Source organism: Dendrobates tinctorius, unplaced genomic scaffold (assembly GCF_039654945.1).
Source record: "Dendrobates tinctorius isolate UK_male_01 unplaced genomic scaffold, ASM3965494v1 ptg000046l, whole genome shotgun sequence".
In the NCBI taxonomy this organism is placed as follows: domain Eukaryota; kingdom Metazoa; phylum Chordata; class Amphibia; order Anura; family Dendrobatidae; genus Dendrobates; species Dendrobates tinctorius.
The window spans coordinates 5,145,516-5,163,911 of NW_027361714.1; the positions used below are offsets into that span (position 1 = coordinate 5,145,516).

At 41.6% G+C, this 18,396-nt stretch overlaps 1 protein-coding gene across 8 annotated transcripts in view; it reads left to right on the forward strand.

The window, feature by feature from the left end:
• AIG1 (androgen induced 1) overlaps positions 1 to 18,396 on the forward strand; it is a 621,643-nt gene that overhangs the window by 35,231 nt on the left and 568,016 nt on the right. Inside the window, exon 2 of one of the 8 annotated variants that reach the window (XM_073575671.1) lies at positions 2,531 to 2,666. The exons of the other annotated variants lie outside the window; for them this stretch is intronic. Coding sequence (XP_073431772.1) covers positions 2,531 to 2,560 — 30 coding nt within the window. The 3' untranslated portion in view covers positions 2,561 to 2,666. Of the gene's footprint in view, positions 1 to 2,530; positions 2,667 to 18,396 lie in introns of those variants that run through there. 8 annotated transcript variants of the gene reach the window in all.

The following is an 18,396-nucleotide window of genomic DNA, read 5'->3' on the forward strand; positions in this document are numbered from 1 at the left end:
CACTGGAATGCTGCGATCATGTTTGATCACAGTGTGCCGGGGGTTAAGGTGCCGGGAGCGTTCCGTGACCACTCCTGGCACTTAGTACCGGGTGTCAGCTGTGAATATCAGCTGACACTCGGCCACGATCAGCCGCGCTTCCCCTGTGAGCACGGCTGACCGCGTATGATGTACTATCCTGTCCATGGGCATTAAGGCCCAGGGCACGTGGATGGGAAAGTACGTCATATGTCAGAAAGGAGTTAAGTAGGTGGAGATCTAGACCTCAAGCTTATTAACCCCTTTCCGACATCCAGTGTGATAATACGCACACTCCCTATGATGTGGGCTCCAATGGGCTTCCTTTGCACAGCTGACATGTGCCCGGAACAGCCACGGGTGGAATCACGATCCGCCCGCAGCTATTAACCCATTAAATGCCACTGTCAAACTGACAGTGGCATTTAACACGCGCTTCCGGCCAGCATGCCGTAAATCCGCCCATGGGTGACCCCGTCACGTGATCACTGGTCACCGATGGGTTGGCATGACAACCAGAGGTCTCCTGAAGACCTCTACAGTTGTCACTGCTGGGTTGCTATGACCGCTGCCCAGTGGTTGGCTCTCATAGCATGTCAGCAATTCTGCTACATGCAGGCTATCTGATCATTGGCTGTATGAAGCAGAGCCTATCAGGTCATGGCAGCTTGTAGTCTCCCATGGACTATTGGACTCTCCCAATGACTATTGAAGCTTGCCAAAAGTAAAAAAATTTTTTTAAAAATATAAAACAAATATAAAAAACTAAAAGTTCAAATCACCCCCCATTCGCCGCATTCAAAATAAAACTATAACAAAAAATCAAACATACACATATTTGGTATCCCCATGTTCACAATCGCCCAATCTATCAAGATAAAAAGAAAAATTATCCTAATCTCTAAACGGTGTAAAAAAAGAAAAAAGTCAAAACATCAGAATTACATTTTTTGGTCGCTGCAACATTGCATTAAAATGCAATAACGAGCGATCAAAAGATCGTATCTACACCAAAATAGTATTAAGGCTGTGTCCCCACACACATTGCATTTTTTAAGCATTTCCGCAGCACTTTTAGACGCACGTTTCTGCCGCGGAAACGCTTAAGAAACGCATCCAATGTAATCATAATGGAATCCGCACATGTTGTGCTAATGGTGGGGTTTTTTCCGCAGCGGAAACGTTTAGGAGAAAAAAACGCAGCATGTTCATTCATTTTGCAGAAACGCGTGCATTTCCGTATACATACAGTTGTATTGCAAAAATGCTTAGGAAAGCGCATGCTAAAAAGCTTAACAAAAGTGTCAAAAACGCTTACAAAAGCGCTTCATAAAACACATGCATTTTCTCAGGAAGAGGGTGTGCGTTTCCGCTCAGGAATATTCTGCTTCAGAAATGCTACATGGACACATAGCCTAAAAGCATCAACTCAGTATGCTAAAAAAAAGCCCTCGCCCAACCCGAGAGCACGAAAAATGGAGATGCTACGGGTATTGGAAAATGGCACAACTTTTTATTTATTTTTTAACAAATTTTGGAATTTTTTTCACCACTTAAATAAAAAAGAACCTAGACATGTTTGGTGCCTATGAACTCGTAATGACCTGGAAAATGATATTGGCAGGTCAGTTTTAGCATTTAGTGAACATCGTAAAAAAACAAAAAACAAAAACAATTACAATTATGGAATTGCACTTTGGTTGTAATTTCACTGCACTTGGAATTTTTTCCCCGTTTTCCTGTACAAGATATGTTAAAACCAATGGTGTCGTTCAAAATTACAACTCGTCCCGCCGAAAACAAGCCCTCACACGGCCATATTGACCCAAAAATAAAAAGGTTAAGGCTCTGGGAATAAGGGGAGCAAAAAACAATCAAAAATGAAATTACCTCCGGTCATGCAGGGGTTAAAGCTAAGTTCCCATAATGAGTATTTGGTGCATTTTTTATATTGCAGGTTTTCCTATACATGCATAAAGCAAATGCGTTTTTTACCCTATGCTCATCTCATTTAAGTCTATGGGTAACATCTATAAATAAAATACATATTTACTGGAAGAGAAACTTAAATTTGATGGATCTCAAAATTGCTCCGCAGGTCAGATTCAATGTAAAAAAACACAGTGGGCATGACATTTCTATATATCCTATTTACTTTACTGGAATTGTAATATGCTGCATTTTTTGTACAGTGAAAATATGCAGCATCAAACATGCACCAAATACTCATTGTGGGAATTTACCTTAGCCTAAAACAAAAAAAACCAGTAAATACTGTCATTATGGTTGTTACTTTTCTCCTGACTTCTAAAAACTAATAACCTAAAGAAATATTTCAGTATGCTCAAACAATAGCAAAGTAAATGTTCAGCGCTATTATCAATATTGAATAATTGTATTTTTGAAGATAGTAATTTCATATAATTGTATCCAGTTACAGCCTTTTACATGGCTTTTATAATTTACTTAAGTAACATTAAACTGATAGATATCTATATCCTGTGTCTGACAGGATATCAGGACTCTTCAGACCTACAGATGACTACCCATTCCTGCTACTACATGTGGGGACAAATGACACCGCAAGAAACGACCTGGAAACCATCTGCAGAGACTTTGAAGACTTAGGCAAGAAAGTGAAAGAACTGGGAGCGCAGGTGGTCTTCTCTTCCATCCTCCCAGTGGATGGCCAAGGAACAAGGAGGTGGAATAAGATTCTGCAGGTGAACAACTGGCTACGTCGATGGTGCCGTCAGCAACGATTTGGATTTCTGGATCACGGAGTGAACTACTTATACGATGGACTACTTGCTAGAGATGGGGTGCACCTTACGAAGACTGGAAAGCATGTATTTGGAAGTCGCCTTGCTACACTTGTAAGGAGAGCTTTAAACTAGAACAACATGGGAAGGGAAGCAAAAGACCAGAAAAAGCCATACACCTGACAAATGCTATTGAGAACTCTGCTACTAGAAGTGGAAAGGAAGAATAAAGACGAAAGAATCTAATTAATAAAAATATTGGAGAAAGAGAAACCAATCACAAACTAAAATGTTTCTATACTAATGCACAAAGCATGGGCAACAAACAAGGAGAATTGGAACTACTAACACAGGAAAAGAAATATGATGTCATTGGAATCACTGAAACTTGGTGGGACAATACACATGATTGGAATACAAGACTAGAAGGATACAACTTATTTGCAAGAAACAGACTTGATAAACGAGGAGGGGGTGTCGCATTGTATGTTAGAAACGCATATATCTGCACAGAGATTGAAGCTTCAGAGACTGGGAGTTCTGTGGAAACTGTTTGGGTAAGAATACAAGGACAGAACAATGGAAAGGACACCATTGTAGGCATTTACTACAGGCCGCCTGTGCAAGCTGAAGATATGGATGAACTCTTTATGCATCAAATGGCCAAGTTCTCCAAAAAATATGACATAGTTGTCATGGGAGATTTCAACTATCCAGACATTTGTTGGGAATCTCTCTCAGGCAAAACTAACAGGTCAAGGAAATTCTTATCCTCTCTTGCTGACAACTTTATCTTCCAAAAGGTAAGGGAGAAAACAAGGGGAACTGCTACCTTGGATCTAGTCCTTATAAACAGGGAGGAAATGGTTGAGGAGGTAAAAGTGGCTGGGACCCTAGGAGGTAGCGACCATGCTATTTTAGAATTTTGGATAACTAGAGGCGGAAGACCTGTGAAGACTCAGACGTCAAGGTTAGATTTCAGAAAGGCAGATTTTAAGGGATTCAGAAAGAGAATTGGAGGGATCCAATGGCTGGATATTCTTAAAGACAAAAATGTCCAGGAAGGATGGGAAATCTTGAAAAATGAAATTCTCAAAGCACAGTTGTTAACAATTCCGAAAAGAGGGAAGAATAGGAAGCATTTAAGGAAACCAGGATGGATGAACACAGAACTTAAGCACATGCTAAAAAGGAAGAAAAAAATGTTTATAAAATGGAAAGAGGGAGGCATATCTAAAGAAGAATATAATGCTGTCTGCAGAACCTGCAGGGCACAAATCAGATTAGGTAAAGCTGAAAATGAATTGAGGCTTGCAAGAGATGTCAAAAGCAATATTAAAGGATTTTGGGGTTATGTCAAAAGTAAAAGAAAAGTCAAAGATGCTATAGGATTTTTACAGGATGAAAATGATGAAATGGTAAGACAGGATGTTGAGAAGGCTGAACTTTTAAATTCCTATTTTGCATCTGTTTTCTCTCAGAAAGGAAATGTAACATCAACTGTTATTCACTGTCCTATTAAGGGAATAGAAGAATCCAGGATATCTATAAACAGAAAGATAGTGAGGAAACACTTAGCTAACCTAAATGAATTCAAGTCTCCAGGTCCAGATGAATTACACCCAAGAGTACTGAAGGAGATAGCAGAAGAAATTTTTGAACCCCTCTCCATAATCTTTGAAAATTCTTGGAGAACAGGAGAAGTGCCAGAAGACTGGAGAAGAGCAAATGTTGTTCCTATCTTCAAAAAGGGGAAGAAGGTGGACCCAGGCAACTATAGGCCGGTGAGTCTGACTTCTATACCAGGAAAGATCTTTGAACAAATTATTAAACAACATGTATGTCAATACCTGGATAATAATGAAGTGATTAAACAGAGTCAGCATGGGTTTGTAACTAATAAGTCATGTCAGACTAACTTAATTTCCTTCTATGATGGTATCACTGATTGGGTGGATCAAGGAAATGCTGTAGATATAGTATCTTGACTTCAGCAAAGCATTTGACAAAGTCTCTCATACAATCCTTATTGAAAAAATGACTAAGTATGGAATGGACAAGGCAACTGTTAGGTGGATTCATAACTGGCTTAGTGATCGGACCCAAAGAGTGGTCGTAAATGGCTGCACATCCAGTTGGAAGAATGTCTCAAGTGGGGTACCACAGGGCTCTGTCCTGGGCCCTCTATTGTTCAACATCTTTATCAACGATTTAGATGAAGGAATTGAGGGTAAACTGATTTAATTTGCTGATGACACAAAGCTAGGAGGGATAGCTAATACAAGAGAAGAGAGAGAGAGGATTCAAAAAGATTTAAATAAACTGGATAAGTGGGCAGCAACTAACAGAATGGTTTTTAACAGGGAGAAATGCAAAGTACTACATCTGGGCAATAAAAATGAAAAAAGCAGATATAGAATGGGAGGAATAGGGCTAAGTGACAGCACATGTGAAAAAGACTTGGGTATACTAATAGATCACAGACTGAATATGAGTCAACAGTGTGATGCAGCAGCAAAAAAGGCAAATGCAATTCTAGGATGTATTAACAGAAGCATACAGTCTAGATCACGTGAAGTCATTATTACCCTCTACTCCTCTTTGGTCAGACCTCATCTGGAATATTGTGTCCAGTTTTGGGCACCACATTTTAAAAAAGACATCAACAAACTGGAGCAAGTTCAGAAAAGAGCGACCAGAATGGTGACCAGTCTGCAAACCCTGTCTTATGAGGAAAGGTTGCAGGATTTGGGAATGTTAAGTTTGCGAAAGAGAAGACTGAGAGGAGACTTAATAGCTGTCTACAAATATCTAAAGGGCTGTCACATTTTAGAAGGATCAACTTTATTCTCATTTGCACGAGGAAAGACTAGAAGCAATGGGATGAAACTGAATGAGAGGAGGCACAGATTAGATATTAGAAAAAACTTTTTGACAGTTAGAGTGATCAATGAGTGGAACAGGCTGCCACGAGAAGTGGTGAGTTCTCCTCCAATGGAAGTCTTCAAACAGAGGCTGGACAGACATTTGACTGGGATGATTTAGCGAATCCTGCTTTGAGCAGGGGGTTGGACCAGATGGCCCAGGAGGTCCCTTCCAACTCTACGATTCTATGATTCTATAAGTGCTAATAGTCTATGTTGCATAACAGATATCTGTTATGAGACAGATCAATGCAAGTTCTTTTTTAATATTCAACACAAGTCCCTACAAACAATAAGAGAAGTAAACAGCACACAAAGTTGCAATACATATAAAAATGTATCACATTTTATTAGATTAACCCCTTTTCCCCATGGGTAGTTTGCACGTTAATGATCAGGCCAATTTTTACAATTCTGACCACTGTCCCTTTAGGAGGTAATAACTCTGGAACTTCCATGGATCTCGGTGATTCTGACATTAATTTCTCGTGACATATTGTACTTAATGTTAGTAGTAAAATGTCATTGATATAACGTGCCTTTATTTGTGAAAAAATGGAAATTTGGTGAAAATTTTGAAAATGTAGCAATTTTCCATCTTTGAATTTTTATGCCCTTAAATCACAGAGATATGGCACACAAAAAACTTAATAAATAACATTTTCCACATGTTTACTTTACATCAGCACTATTTGGGAGCCAAAATTTTTTTTTATTAGGAAGTTATAAGGGTTAAAAGTTGACCAGCGATTTCTCATTTTTACAATACCATTTTATTTTTAGGGACCACATCACATTTGAAGTCACTTTGAGGGGTCTATATGATAGAAAATACCCAAAAGTGACAACATTCTAAAAACTGCACCCCTCAAGGTGCTCAAAACCGCATTCAAGAAGTTTATTAACCCTTCAGATGCTTCACAGGAATTTTTTGAATGTTTAAAAAAATGAACATTTAACTTTTTTTCACAAAAAGATTACTTCAGGTCGAATTTTTTTTATTTTACCAAGGGTAACAGGAGAAATTGGACTGCAAAAGTTATCGTGCAATTTGTCCTGAGTACGCTGATACCTGATATGTGGGGGGAACCATTGTTTCGGCATATGGCAGAGCTCAGAAGGGAAGAAGCGCCGTTTCACTTTTTCAACGCAAAATTGGCTGGAATTCAGATTGGACGCCATGTCACGTTTGGAGAGTCCCTGATGTGCCTAAACAGTGGAAACCCCCCACAAGTGACCCCATTTTGGAAACTAGACCCCCCAAGGAACTTATCTAGATATGTGGTGAGAACTTTGAACCCCCAAGGGCTTCAGAGAAATTTATAACATACAGCCGTACAATTAAAAAATCATATTTTTTCCACAAAAATGATCTTTTCACCCCGAATTTTTATTTTCCCAGGACCCTGAAAGTTATTGTGCAATTTGTCCTGAGTACGCTGATACCTGATATGTGGGGATAAACGACTATTTGGGCACATGGCAGAGCTCGGAAGGGAAGCAGCGCCAATTGACTTTTTTTTGGCTGGAATTGAGATTGGACGCCATGTCGTGTTTGGAAAGCCCCTGATGTGCCTAAACTGTGGAAACCCCCACAAGTGACCCCATTTTGGAAACTAGACACAGCAAAGAACTTATCTAGATGTGTGGTGAGCACTTTGAATCCCCAAGTGCTTCTCAGAAGTTTATAACGCCCAGACATGAAAATAAAAAATCATATTTTTTCCACAAACATGTTCTTTTAGTCCCCAATTTTTTATTTTACCAAGGGTAACAGGAGTAATTGGACCCCAAAAGTTGTTGTCCAATTTGCCCTGAGTAAGCTGATACCCCATATGTGGGAGAAAATTTCTGTATGGGCACACATCGGGGCTCTGAAAGCAAGTAGTGACGTTTTGGAATGCAGACTTTGATGGAATGGTCTGGGGTGTCATGTTGCTTTGGAGAGCCCCGATGTGCCGCAACTGTGGAAACCCCCCACATGTGACCCCATTTTGGAAACTAGACCCCCCAAGGAACTTATCTAGATGTGTGATGAGCACTTTGAACCCTCAAGTGCTTCACAGAAGTTTATAACGTAGAGCCATAAAAATAAAAAATCATATTTTTTTCCACAAAAATGATATTTTTGCCCCCAATTTTTTATTTTCCCAAGGGTAACAGGAGAAATTGGACCCCAAAATTTGTTTTGCAATTTGTCCTGAGTAGGCTGATACCCTATATGTGGGGGTAAACCACTGTTTGGGTGCATGGCAGAGCTTGGAAGGGAAGAAGCACCGCTTGACTTTTTGAGTGCAGAATTGGCTGGAATTGAGATCAGACGCCATGTTGCGTTTGGAGAGCCCCTGATGTGCCCAAATCGTGGAAAGCCCCCAGATCTAACTTCAACCCTAACCCCAACACACCCCTAACCCTAATCTCAGCCCTATCCCTAGCCCTAAACCTAAGGGTGTGTGCACACATTGCGGATTCTGCTGCGGATCCGCAGCAGATTTAGCCCTGCGGATCCGCAGCAGTTTCTGCTGCATTGTACAGTATCTTTATATTCAATGGCACGGATTTGCTGTGGTTTTAAATCTGCAGCATGTAACTTCTTTGTGCAGAATCCGCAGTGGTTTGACACCTGCTCCATTGCCAGGTGTCAAAACGCAGGGGAAAACCTCAGGCTAATCCGCACTAAATCCGCAGGTAAAACGCAGGTCATTTGACCTGCGGATTTAGCCAAATCTGCGAGAAAAAATTCTCAGCAGTATCCGCATTGTGTGGGCACAGCCTTACCCTAGCCCTAACCCTAGCTCTAACCCTAGCCCTAGCCCTAACCCTAACCCTAACCCTAAGCCTAATGGGAAAATGGAAATAAATATATTTTTTTAATTTTATTATTTTTCTCTAACTAAGGGGGTGATAAAGGGGGGTTTGATTTACTATTTATGGTGGGTTTTTATGTTTAGCAGCTGTCGCACGCTAAAAGACGCCTTTTATTGTAAAAATAGTTTTTGCATCACCACATTTTGAGACCTATAATTTTTATGGGTACCATTTTCGGGTGCGTGACATTTTTTGATCGCTTTTTATTCCGATTTTTGGGACGCAGAATGAACAAAAACCAGTATTTCAAGAATTTCTTTTGGGGGGTGCTTTACACCGTTCCGCATGCAGTAAAATTGATAAGGCGGTTTTATTCTTCGTGTCAGTACGGTTACAGCGATAACTCATTTATGTCTTTTTTTATGTTTTGGCGCTTTTATGCAATGAAAATAATTTTATATAAAAAATAATTATTGCATCGCTTTATTCTGCGAGCTATAACTTTTTTAATTTTTCGCTGATGATGCTGTATCATGGCTTGTTTTTTGCGGGACAAGATGACGTTTTCAGCAGTACCATGGATATTTATATGCGTCTTTTTGTTCGTGCGTTATTGCACTTTTTGCTCGGCGGTATGATAATAAATCTATTTTTTGCATTGTTTTTTATTTTTATTTTTTAAGTGGTTCGCTAAATGGGTTAACTAATGGGACAGTTTTATAGGGTGGGTCGTTACGGATGCGACGATACCAAATATGTGTACTTTTCTTGTTTATTTTTTCTTTTATTTCCAAAAAATGAATTGATTAGGGAATATATATATGTATATTTTTTAATTTATTTAGCGATTTTTTTTTTAATTCTTTTTACACTTTTTTTTTACTTTATTACATTGTCCCAGGGGGGACATAGCTGTCATGTGACAGATTGCTGATCTGTCACATCACAGATCACTGTGACAGATCAGCGATCTGTCACAGGCATAGAATCAGACTTCCTCATGCCTGCGCTTTGCAGGCACTGAGGAAGCCAGCTCCCTGCAGGCCCCCGAAGGTCCCTGTCACCATCTTGGATCCGGAGACCTGCAGGGAAGGAGCCCTCCGCAGCAGCGCTGCACATTGCACTGCTGTGGGGGGCTCAGGGAAGCACGGAGGGAACCCCCTCCCTGCCGATGCTTCCCTTTAACCCCCGGTACACCGTGATCGTGTTTGATCGCGGTGTACAAGGGGTTAACGTGTCCGGGGCAGTCCGTGACCACCCCTGACCCATAGTGCTGGGTGTCAGCTGTGATAATCAGCTGACACCCGGCCGCGATCAGCTGCACTCCCCCCGTGAGCGCAGCTGATCGCGCTAGACGTACTATCCCGTCCATGGGCATAGGGGCCCGTGTTATGAATGAGTCACTGTAGGAGGCAAAAACAGAAATACTAGCTAAGTCCAGAAAACCAGAGAAGTTGGCAGCTATCGGATTGCAGACCCCTGAACCTATCAACAACAACTAGCAGTAGCCGTGGGGGGTTCCTACGGTGCCCTAGACCCCTCGATCACAGCCGGAGAACTAAATAGCCTAAAGACAGAAAGGGAAATCTAAACTGCCCCAGAGCAGACCCCAAAGCAATAGGCAGCCCCCAACATATAATGACGGTGAAGCAAGATGAAAAAACACTCACACAGATAGAAAGATAGGCTGAGCAAATGATGGGGCCAAAGCTAACTAAATAGGACAGGATAGAAAAGCTGCTGTCTGCAATTCGCCAAAACCCTATCAAAACAAGAGCCAACAGACTGATAGGGAAAAAAGCCCTGAAGACGCTAGGCTTCAAAAAAAGACTATATCAGTACCCAGGTATTTTCTGAAGACAGAGCAAAAAGGAATTCAACTCACCCCAGCAGGGAATGGTAGAAATCCAGAAAAACAAGGCAAAACAAAACCAAAACACAAATGCAAAAAGCAGAGCAGAAAACTTAGCTTTTGAGGAGCAGGAATCAGACTGGTCTATTAGAATCCCTCAGGGAAATCACCAGCAAGGCAGAAGGGCGTCGGCTGCCTTATATCCAGTCAGCAATTCCAGTCACCCAGTCATCATCATCCTGCTCAGGTGCTTGGTAATCAGCCTCACTACCTTCCTTCACCAGAAGAGGGAGTTCATCAGACCTCAATGGTGAAGGGGAAAATGAACTCACAACAGGCCCGTTTCTCATGGACGGGATAGTACATCTGATGTCAGAAAGGGGTTAATATTGCTGTTGGGAGAAGGCACGCTTCAAATTTGAGAGACCATGAGCAGTTTGCAAAAGATTGGTCCAGATGAGAGTTGTAAGAAGCTTGTTGATGGTTATAGGAAGCGATTGCAGTTATTTGTTCCAAAGGGTGTGCAACCAAATAATAACCCCTTAGTGACAGAGCCAATTTGCAGCTTAATGACCAGGCTAATTTTTACAATTCTGACCACCGTCTCTTTATGAGGTAATAACTCTGGAACGCTTCAAAGAATCCCGCTGATTCTGAGATTGTTTTTTCGTGTCATATTGTTCTTCATGCCAGTGGTAAAAGTTCTTCTATATGACTTGCATTTATGAAAAAAATGGAAATATGGCGAAAATTTTACAAATGTTGCAATTTTCAAACTTTTAACATTTATACCCTTAACCTCTTCGCGACTGCCCACAGTAGATAAACGTTGGCGCTTGCTGGGCTTTGTGCAGCGCCGACGTTTATCTACTGTCGGCGGTTTTGTGCCCCCCGGGACCCCCTCATACCTTATAACGTGGGGATCCCAGTGCACAATGCATGCTGGGACCCCCGACGTCATCAAGACCTGATTGGTTCAGGTCCTGATGATGTCGCGTCACAGCAGCCAATGAGAGAGCTCGCTGGGAAAGCTGCTTGTTTCCTGGCGATCTCCCTCATTATAATGCGACTTCTCCTCTGAGCTCATGCTGACAGATGAGCAGAGGTGAAGCAGCGTTACAGTGTGACTAGATCGCTGCCTGGCACAGCTGATCGCTGCCTGGCACAGCTGTGTCAGGCAGCGATCTTGTCACACAGTAACGCTGCTTCACCTCTGCTCATCTGTCAGTATGAGATCAGAGGAGAAGTGGCGTTACTATGTGCCGGGCAGCGATCTTGTCACATAGTAACGCTGCTTCTCCTCTGATCATCTGCCAGTGTGAGATCAGAGGAGAAGTGGCGTTACTATGAGTCAAAAATACAAAAAATAAAAAACACAAAAATAAAAAAAAAAGTAAAGAAAAAAACAGGTAGGCAGGCTAGGGCTAGGTCTAGGGTTAGGGCTACGGTTAGGGCTAGGGTTAGGGTTAGGGCTAGGGTTAGGGCTAGGGTTAGGGCTTGGGTTAGGGTTAGGGTTAGGGCTAGGGTTAGGGCTAGGGTTAGGGCTAGGGTTAGGGTTAGGGCTAGAGTTAGGGGTGTGTTGGGGTTAGGGTTGCAATTCAAATTGGGGGTTTCCACTGTTTAGGTACATCAGGGGCTCTGTAAATGCAATATGACGCCCGCAGACCATTCCATCAAAGTCTGCATTCCAGAACGTCACTACTTCCCTTCCGAGCCCCACCGTGTGCCCAAACAGTGGTCCCCCCCACATGTGGGGTACCAGCGTACTCAGGACAAATTGGACAACAACTCTTAGGGTCCAATTTCTCCTGTTACCTTTGTAAAAATAAAAATTGGGAGCTAAAAGATCATTTTTGTGGAAAAAAAATGATTTTTTTATTTTCACGGCTCTACATTATAAACTTTAGTGAAACACTTGGGGGTTCAAATTGCTCACCACACATCTAGATAAGTTCCTTGGGGGGTCTAGTTTCCAAAAAGGGGTCACTTGTGGAGGATTTCCACTGTTTAGGCACATCAGGGGCTCTGCAAACGCGACATGACACCCGCAGACCATTCCATCAAAGTCTGCATTCCAAAACGTCACTACTTCCCTTCCGATCCCCACCGTGTGCCCAAACAGTAGTTTTCTTCCACATATGGGGTACCAGTGTACTCAGGACAAATTGGACAACAACTTTTGGGGTCCAATTTCTCCTGTTACCCTTGTGAAAATAAAAAATTGGGGGCTAAAAGATCATGTTTGTGGAACAAAAATGATTTTTTATTTTCATGGCTCTACGTTATAAACTTCTGTGAAGCACTTGGGGGTTCAAAGTGCTCACGACACATCTAGATAAGTTCTTTAAGGGGTCTAGTTTCCAAAATGGGGTCACTTGTGGGGGTTTCCACTGTTTAGGCACATTAGGGGCTCTCCAAATGCGACATGGTGTCCTATCTCAATTCCAGCCAATTCTGCATTGAAAAAGTCAAACGGCACTCCTTCCTTTCTGAGCTCTGCCGTGTGCTCAAACAGTGGTTTAGCCCCACATACGGGGTATCGGCGTATTTGGGAGAAATTGCACAAAAAATTTTGTGGTTCATTTTCTGTTTTTACACTTGTGAAAATAAAAAAATGGTTCTGAAGTAAAATGTTTGTGAAAAAAAGTTAAATGTTTATTTTTTCCTTCCACATTCCATTCATTCATGTGAAGCACCTGAAGGGTCAATAAACTTCTTGAATGTGGTTTTGAGTACATTGAGAGGTGCAGTTTTTAGAATGGTATCACTTTTGGGTATTTTCTGTCATATTGACCCCCCAAACTCACTTCAAATGTGAGGTGGTCCCTAAAAAAAATGGTGTTGTAAATTTTGTTGTAAAAATGAGAAATCGCTGGTCAACTTTTAACCCTTATAACTTCCTAAAAAAAAAAAATTATGTTTCCAAAATTGTGCAGATGTAAAGTAGACATGTGGGAAATGTTATTTATTAACTATTTTGTGCGATATCACTCTCTGATTTAAGGGCATAAAAATTAAAAGTTTGAAAATTGCAAAATTTTCAAAATTTTTGCCAAATTTCGATTTTTTTAACATATAAGCGCAGTTCATATCTAAGAAATTTTACCACTATCCTGAAGTACAATATGTCATGAGAAAACAATGTCAGAATCAGCAGGATCCGTTGAAGCGTTCTAGAGTTATGGCCTCATAAAGTGACACTGGTCAGAATTGAAAAAATTGGCCTGGTCACGAAGGCAAAAACAGGCTCATGCGCGAAAGGGTTAAATAAGAGAGACAGTATGTCACACAAAATACTTAAAGGGAATCTGTCACCCCTTTTTTGAGATATCACATAATGATATCATTCAATTGTGTGTCACATAAGGATTCTCTTAGTACTTTTTCTTCCCCCTGACCCCGCACCTTTCATGCATAAATACCTTTTTTATATCGGTTCAGAAGTATGTAAACTGCCACGGTCCGGTCTAATGGGCGGGGCTTTTTCAACTGCTCCCCCCTCCCTGTCTTGCTCTAAACAAGAAGAAATGCGTAGAGCAAGACAGGTAGGGGGAGCAGTTGAATAAGCCCCACCCAGTGGACCGGACAGCGGCAGTTTACATACATCTGAACCGATATAAAAAAGGTATTTATGCATGAAAGGTGCGGGGTCAGGGGGAAGAAAAAGTACTAAGAGAATCCTTATGTGACACACAATTGAATGATATCATTACATGATATCTCAAAAAAGGGGTGACAGATTCCCTTTAATAAATAACATTTCCTACATACCTACTTTACGTCAGCACAATTTTGGAAACAAATTTTTTTTAGGAACTTATAAGGGTTAAAAGTTGACCAGCGATTTCTCGTCATTTTGAGGGGTGTACATGACAGAAAATACCCAAAAGTGACACCATTCTAAAAGCTGCACCGCTCAAGGTGCTCAAAACCACATTCAAGAAGTTTATTAACCCTTTATGTGCTTGACAGGAACTAATGCAATGTGGAAGGAAAAAAATTAAAATTCAACTTTTTTTTACAATCATTTTACTTCAGAACCAATTTTTTTATTTTCACAAGTGTAAAAAGAGAAAATGAACCTCAAAATCTGTTGTGTAATTTCTCTTGAATATGCCGATACCCCATATGTGTGGGTAAACCACTGTTTGGGCGCACGCCAGAGCTTGGAATGGAAGGAGCGCCATTTTAGTTTTTCAATGCAGAATTGGCTGGAATTGAGATTGGATGCCATATCACGTTTGGTGAGCCCTTGATGTGCCCAAACAGTGGAAACCCCCCACAAGTGACACCATTTTGGAAACTAGACCCCTTAAGGACCTTATTTAGATGTGTGGTGAGCACTTTGAACCCCCAGGTGCTTCACAGAAATTTATAACGTAGAGCCGTGAATATAAAAAAATCATTTTTTTCTCTCAAAAATGATTTTTTAGCCCGCAATTTTTTATGTTCACAAGGGTAACAGGAGAAATTGGACCTCAAAAGTTGTTGTCCAGTTTGTCCTGAGTACGCTGGTACCCCATATGTGGGGAGAAACCACTATTTGGACACACGTCAGGGGTCGGAAGGGAAGTAGTAATGTTTTGAAATGCAGACTTTGATGGAATGGTCTGTGGGCGTCATGTTGTGTTTGCAGAGCCATTAATGTACCTAAAAAGTAGAAACCCCCCTCAAGTGACCCCATTTTAGAATCTAGACCCCCCTCAAGGAGCTTACCAAGATGTGTGATGAGCACTTTGAACCCCCCAAGTGCTTCACAGAAGTTTATAAAAATATATAAAGTGCTCTCAGTGAGAGAAACAAAATAGGAATCTTGTGGGTATGATACCTTTTAATGGCTAACAAATAATAGTGAATGTTGTTACAAAGCAAGCTTTCAGGACTGCTTATGTCCCTTCATCAGGCTGATATGCCATATCAGCCATATCAGCCTGATGAAGGGACATAAGCAGTCCCGAAAGCTTGCTTTGTAACAACATTCACTATTATTTGTTAGCCATTAAAAGGTGCATATCAGCCTGATGAAGGGACATAAGCAGTCCCGAAAGCTTGCTTTGTAACAACATTCACTATTATTTGTTAGCGATTAAAAGGTATCATACCCACAAGATTCCTATTTTGTTTCTCTCACTGAGAGCACTTTATATATTTTTTTCTACTGGCTAACACGGTACCAAACCACTTTTTTCGTTTTACAGAAGTTTATAAAGCAGTGCCGTGAAAATAAAAAATCATTTTTTTTTCACAAATACCAAGGGTAACAAGAGAAATTAGACCAGCAAAGTTGTACAATTTATCCTGAGTACGCTGATGCCCCATATGTGGGGGTAAACTACTGTTTGGGCACATGGCAGAGCTCAGACGGGAGGGAGCACCATTTGACTTTTTGAATGCTAAATTGGCTGGAATCAGTGGTGACGCAAAATCGTATTTGGAGACCCCCTGATGTACCTAAACAGTGGAAACCCCCCAATTTTAACTCCAACCCTAACCCCAACACACAAATAGCCCTAATCCCAACCCTAACCATAACCCTAACCCCAACACATCCCTATCCCTAATACCAACCCTAACCATAAGCCTAACCACAAACCTAACCTCAACACACTCTTAACCCTAATCCCAACCCTAACCCTAATTCCAACCCTAATCCTAATCCTAACCTTATCTTTTGCCCAACTCACTTTAGCCTAACTCTAACCCTAATGGAAATAAATATATTTTCTTTATTTCATTATTTTCCCTAACTAAATGGGTGATAAAGGGGAGGTTATTTACTAGTTTTTTTTATTTTGATCACTGTGATAGGGTATATCACAGTGACCAAAATGAACTAATAGGAAAAATCTTCCTATTGTTGCTGGGTGCTGGCCGGCAGATCTCGGCGGGCGCACTGCGAATGCGCCCGCCATTTTCTTACCGGAAGAAGATGCTGGCGGCTGTGGGGGGAGTCAGAAGACCAAGGGACACTGGGAGGTACCAGGTGGGGATTGGGGACCCATTTCTCTCTCCTCTGATGTGCGATCACATCAGAGGAGAGAGAAATTAAATGGCACATCAGATTTTTTTCTTTTGCGGTCACATTATACAGTTAATAACGGCTATCGAAACACCGGGGTCGGTAAAAACCAACCCAAATCATGTTCTCTGGGGTCTTAGCTACCCCCCGCAGCCGAAACCCTGGAGAAAATCTGACTCTGGGGGGCACTATATACTTAAACCTCAGCGCCGTTAAAAAGCGGCGCTGTGGTTTAAGTACACTTAACTGCCGCCGTTAAAAGGCATATCGGCGGTCGTTAAGGGGTTAAGGTGAGGGTGCCAAAAATTTTGTCCTGCCCATATTTGGATTTTGTGTGAATGATATCCAATTTGGCTTTTTTAATCAGTTCTTTGTGTTGTTCCAATACACACAAAGCAATGTGTACAACAAAACATTAATTTTCTGGGAGAAATACTTCATTTTCTGGAACAATTTCAAGGGTGTCAACCCTTTCAGCCATTACTTATAATTATATCTATATATACATTATATATATATATATATATATACTGTATATCCAAAAAGTAGGTCTATGTGTATAAAGTAGCTAGTACATATAAGTCCATGCATGCAATACAACCAAAGTGGACTCAAACAGCAGAATAAATACCTTACAGGAGTATTCTCATCTTTAAAAACCTATCCTAATATGTAGTAGTAGTAATAATAATAATAATAATAATAGCATAAATGCTTCCAATTAGAAATGTAAATGTAGTATAGTTCTTCTGATTCATTATGTCTCTTATTCCATGTACAGGGCATTGTAGTAGCTTACAGTGGATTGCGAAAGCATTCACCCGCTTGACATCTTTCATGTTTTGCACCTCACAACCTGGAGTTTCATTGCTTTTTGGGAGTTTGCATAAATTCATATAAAGAACATGGCTCCAACTCTGAACATTTTGTTTTCTTTTTATTGTGAAGTAAACAACAAATACGGCAAAATAACTGAAAACTTCAGTGTGCATACTGTGAGAATCATGTGGGAATAGTTGATGAGGGCAGGTATATCTCGCCCAGATACCTTTCCTATGTGGCCTAGTCTGGTCAGTATCGCACCTGGTTACTAATGAATAATGGGAGGTGGATATAAAAGGATGCCAGGTGGTTGTGTGAGTGTCTCAGCCTGGGAACACAGAGAGCCTGTCTGTGTGAGAGACACACGTGGGTGAAAGCAGTGCCCACTGCAACTGTGGTTTGGCTGGACGGGAGAAGCCCGCCAGTTGGTAGTTAGGTTGTACCTTGTTTAGTTAGTGCCAGACAGGCAAGGATTTGTTTTATGTTTTATTTCCTTTATGCATTGCTTTCACCGTTAATAAACCTGACCCAGTGTCAGTTATACCCGAATCCCAGATCTGCGCCTGAGTTTCATGCTGAACGCACGTGACCTTTGACCCCAGCAAAGGCGATCCCAGAGTGTTTTATCACATTGTGGTGGAGAATGCGGGCATCACGTTGGAAGCATGAGCATGGAGGACGTGGTGAAAGCGCTGGTACAGTCCACCGCCGTCCAGCAAGAAGCTAATCGAGAGATGATGGCCCAGCTGAAGGAGTTGGTGGACATGACAGCTACCGATCGTTCGCTTCTCCAGCAGGTGGTGTAGCGCCTGGCAAGCTTACCTGAGGTTAACCTGGAAGCAGAGTCGAGAGTGATTCACTTGAGTCGGTACTGGCAGAAGATGACGACCGAAGATGACGTCGAGGCATACCTGACCATGTTTGAACGGACGGCGGTGCGAGAAAAATGGCCGAAGGCACGATGGGCCGGCCTGATTGCCCCGTTTCTTTCCGGTGAGGCCCAAAAGGCTTATTATGACTTAGAGCCTGAAGCTGCGCAGGACTTTGACAAACTGAATGCCGAGATCTTGGCCCTGCTGGGAGTGACGACCGCTATCCGTGCACAGAGAGTGCATCAATGGACTTATCAGCCGGATAAACCACCGCGGTCACAGATGTTCGACCTGATCCACGTGACGAAGAGGTGGCTAC